Here is a 5,075-nt window from a genome sequence, read left to right on the forward strand (position 1 = left end):
GGATGTGTACACTCCATCACTCAGCTCTGGAGTCTCTGTATCTTGAGATCACTGTCCAGCCTCCTGCAGAAGCAGGGCTCAATCAATTCCTGAGAACTAAGTAAATCAGAGGAAATGTCCCCCTTTCAGGACACACAAGATCATCTGGCAGATCACGGCAGCTACCGGCCTTCTGGAGAGTGGGCAGCATGTCAAGAATTGGTTCAGGCAGCCTGCAGAATATCCAACTACACCAGTGAAATTTGCTTGCGCTATCTGCATCCATCTCTCTTCATCTTTCCTTACTCATGGCCACACAAGTGCACAGTAATGGAAGCCTCTCGGCAGTGTCCTTGCACGGATTTGAGCTGGTAGGGTTTGGAGGAGGTTCAAAGACCCAGGCCATGCTTTTTGCTGTGTTTCTAATCCTATATGTAATAAATGTCCTGGGCAACCTCACCATGATTGTGGTCATCACCCTGGATGCCCGCCTGCACTCCCCCATGTACTACTTCCTCAAGAACCTGTCCTTTATTGACCTCTGCTACTCTTCTGCCATTGCCCCCAAAGCCATGAGCATCTTCATCTCCTCCTCTAAGGTCATTAGCTTTGCAGGATGTGTCATTCAGTTCCTCTTTTTCTCTCTTTTTGTTACCACGGAAGGCTTCCTGTTAGCAGTCATGGCCTATGACCATTTCATGGCCATCTGCAGTCCCCTGAGATACCCTGTGACCATGTGCCCCATGGCATGCACACGTCTGGTCCTGGGTACCTATTGCGGTGGCTGCTTGAACTCCCTTGTGCAGGCCAGCCTCACGTTCCAGCTGCCCTTCTGCAGCTCCAACCTTATTGACCATTTCTACTGTGACATGCCCCCGTTACTCCAGCTTGCCTGCGCTGACACAACTCTCAATGAGCTTGTCATGTTTGTCATCTGTGGGCTCATCATTGTGTCTACAACTCTTGTGGTCCTGATCTCTTATGGCTACATCACGGTGACCATTCTCAGGATGAGCTCAGGGTCAGGGCGACACAAGCTCTTCTCCACCTGTGGTTCACACATGACAGCTGTGACCTTGTTTTACGGAACTGTGTTTGTCATGTATGCTCAGCCAGGTTCTCTGACATCCATGGAGCAGGGGAAAGTTGTCTCTGTCTTCTACACCCTGGTAATCCCCATGCTGAACCCCCTCATCTACAGTCTGCGCAACAAGGATGTGAAGGATGCCCTGAAGCGGCTGGGACAGAGACACAGTCTCATGAAGGAGGGTGTGCAATGAAGGTTAGAGGGAAGATTTCCAGTGAAACACTGTATAACCTCTTCTATCCATCTGTCCTGCAATGGTTCCTGGGGGTACATTACAGACCAGGTACTAACTAGGCTGGTAGCATAGAACTGCTCTGTTAAGAAGTGGAGCAAGTTCCAAACTGCTTCTTTTTTTTATCCTCCTTTAACTTCCCTGCATCTCCAAGAGGACGTCTCCACCCTTATTCCTACACCACCAGCCCTTTCTACTACCTGGGACTCCAAGTCTCTCAAGGGCTAGGTCACTATTCTCGGCCTGAGCCCAGACCCGGCAGTCCTCGGCTGTGTATGTGCTGGGGGCCTCATATCCGCTGGTGTATGCTCCCTGATTGGTGTCAAAGCACGTTTTAATAGTGGTGCAGTGAACATGATTTGTATTTGTTGATACTGAGTTATTTTTTATGAAAGGAAATAAACATTTGGACTAATATACAAGACAGAATAAATTGCTGAAATCAAGTGTGTTGCTAAGCCCACTGTCATGTGTATCTTGAAGACTTATTAACCAGAGAATACTCTCCTGTTTCCCTTTAGAGCTATAGGCTTGTTTATTTTGACTCCAGAGTTTGAAGATGTGACTTATAGCTTACGAGTGCTTGGTGTTCTCAAGAAGACCAAGTTCAGTTGCAAGCACCGATGCCAGGAGCCTCAGAATCGTTTTGTAACTCCCTCTCCAGGAAAGGCCTATGATTGGTTCATGGCCATCCCTGAGTTACATGTGCCTGTCTGGTACTGGGCTCCTACTGTGGAGGCTGCTTCTACTCTATTGTGCAGGCTACTCTTACGTTCCAGCTGCCCTTCTGAAGCTCCAACCATATTGAGTACTATGGACCACAAACATTAAGTACTACAGATATGAATGAATAATTTCTGAGTAAACAAGATATACCATGTTCATGAGTGATAAAGGTCAGCCTCTATATCATTTATTAACTCACTTATATTTAAAATGTAATTCCCACACCCAATTTTTTCATCATTAGCCATCTATACACTCTTGCATACTAGTAGATAAACATGAAACACATAAATTAAAAATTTAAAAGTCACATAAAATCACTCTAAACATATTGCCAAGTTTTTGTAATAGTGAGTTCCATGATCCTGATGAAACATGTCTAGCATAGAATCTCTCTCACAAAGAGCCACAGTCTGAATTCATGTAGTAGTGAATTTATACATATTGTACATGAGTATATGCATACATCGAAATAAATGTGTAAACCCACAATCTTGGGATCTCATTATATTGCAGTTAGGAAAAAGATGTACAATCCCCCTGTGTCCTCTATTCAACCCAGGCTTCTGCCGCAATATCAGCTCTTGACCATACTTGTATGACAGTCAAGGTGTTTGTCTTGTTCTTGATGTCTGCTGCTCAGCATCGTCTTCATAAGATTAACCCGTGAGCTGTGTACAATGAGGGTTGCATGGTATAATGACTTCAAGTGACTCAAAGCTGAGGAATGCTTGCACTCTGCACTTGGAAACATGTGTGTGGTTTCATATATAATAGACACTCATCAGAATTTAAATGACAACTCAGAAGAAGTCTAGAATTTATAATGTATAAGGATGCAACTTCAATAGAAAAAAATAATCTCTACAGGTTTTAAGAAATCCAACTGTCCAATGTTTTAATTTTTGGTGAGCAAGGTCATTTATAGAGGGATTGTAGTCAAGGCATTTCTTATAAACAATGTCTTTTCCTTCTCTAATGGAAATCCAAAAAGAATAACCCACCTTCTAGAATACTCAGTAGGTGAGACAAAGGTCAACACTGGACTAATGGATGTAGATCAGCAAGGGACATAGAAGGAAACACCCTATAGGTCAATGCCCAGAGTCCCTGATATCAAATTTGAATCTGTCATCTCTGGTCAATAGCAGAGAAATTCATCCACCAAACAATTAAAAAAGACTGCTCTGGATGTAAACATTAATAACTCAGATATAAATTCCAGATCATCTTCATTGATAAAACATAAAACTCAGAAAAGACAACAAAAATTATCTTGGAAAACGTCTAAAATGATAAGACATCAAAGTCAGAGTCACATTCAGATGGACTGAGAATAATGGTTTAATGGATACAGGAGCAGAAGCAAGACATCCATGCTTAATAAACAGAAGACTAAACGTTCTCCCAGTGGCAGATAAAATTTATAAAACCGTGTTGTGTGGTGGGAGAGAATATGCTATTATTTCCACAGGAAAAGAAAAACTGGATTCTCACAGAAAAGGAATCCAACACCAAGGCTTTACAAAATTCACTCATGGGGATGAGATGGTGAAGATGTTTACTTAGCATCTGCCTGGTCCTACTGTAGACTGTCTACTCAGTGTTTCATCAAGACCTGCTTCAGAGGCACTTCAGAGGCAGCTGCCAACCCCAACTGGTCCACTTTTCAGACTGTATCAGTGAGGACTTCAATTAAGCCAAAAACGTTTTCATCATACAGAGTCTGGACAGCAATGCTATTGGTAGATTTATTTAGACTGGTAAAAAAAATGATCTCAATTTTAGAGACCCCCCCCAAAAGAAAAATGACACTCTAAATCGCAGCATGTAATCTTAAAACTACTCCCTTTACCAGAGAGGTGGAGTGCAGGGTTTTTGCTGTTTTGTGGGTGATGAATGTTTTTGAGCCTTTCAAAGGGAGAGAATCTATAAGTAGTTGGAAATTGGGTAGATTATTAACTCTACTTGTAGATGATATTTTATTTGGTAATTTTATTAAATTAGAGTCATTTTTTGACAATGAGGCAGGTCTGCTACCGGAAGCAACCTCATTCTACTTCAAAAAAGATGATGAGCATCAGTGACATCCATTGGAGTTGATTCATTGTGGCAAGCTAGATGCCAGTGGGCAAGAAATATCTTTTACACAACTGCAGACCAAATGTTATCCAAACTGAACAATCAAGGTATAGAGAAGTCAGCTGCTGAGCTTTGAAAGGCCAAAGTATGTCAATTCTTCATAATTCCTGCTTCCCAGGTCTATCAGTTATTTTGGGCCAGAAGGCTAAAGATGATGCTCTAAGATACAGAGAAACTTTGTAGGACTGTTCAGGAAGCCAGCTTTTCTCATCATTTCTATAATTTGGAAGCTGCTTGCCTCCACTTCCTGAATATTCAGATAATACTCATTCCTTCTCAGGTCACTGATGAGATTGAAAAGTAGATGATCATAGTTTCCCTTATAAACTTAAATTGTTTTGAATTTAAAAATATTTAACTTCTATCAAGTTAGGATAAAGAATGTTTAGATAGTGAACTTTGAACTCATCAAAATAGAACAGTTAATAAAATACTTTATCCAAAGTTGCCAAATAAAAATTACAGGCAATCTGGAAGGGAAAAAAACATAGGCACAATGCTATTGTGCATTGTGTAAATATTTTCCATGTATTATTAAAATGCTGAATTCTATGTTCCCATATCTGGTTGAAACCCTTAGTCCAAGATTCTCCAGTCTAATGTTGTATAAGCATTGATACCAAATTTTTCTCTGATTGTCAATAAAGAAAGCTGACCAGCCAATGACTGAGTAGGGCAGAGAATATGGCTGACTTCCACCTAGCAAGAGGAGGGTGCAGGAAGGAGAGAAAATGGGGATTAGCCATGGAGAGAAATGCAGGAGCCACTAGAAAAAAAAAACACCTGGAACAAAGAAAGCTATAAAATGTGAGTATCTGATGGATTTTGTCTGGAAGCAACCAGATTAGCATAGAGTATTAAAATAGAGTAATACTGCTCAGTTACTGTACCCTTAAGCTAGATAAATCT

General features: G+C 41.3%; 1 protein-coding gene across 1 annotated transcript; it reads left to right on the top strand.

The window, feature by feature from the left end:
* Positions 1–287: 287 nt before the first annotated feature.
* On the top strand, positions 288–1,259 carry LOC308433291 (olfactory receptor 9S13-like; the record flags this gene model as incomplete). Its single annotated transcript, XM_080933291.1, has 1 exon — positions 288–1,259. The coding sequence occupies one exon, from the start codon at positions 288–290 to the stop codon at positions 1,257–1,259; it is 972 nt and encodes a 323-aa protein (XP_080789417.1).
* Between the last annotated feature and the right edge of the window lie 3,816 nt (positions 1,260–5,075).

This window comes from Micromys minutus (assembly GCF_963924665.1).
Source record: "Micromys minutus genome assembly, chromosome: 19".
NCBI classification, from domain to species: Eukaryota; Metazoa; Chordata; class Mammalia; order Rodentia; family Muridae; genus Micromys; species Micromys minutus.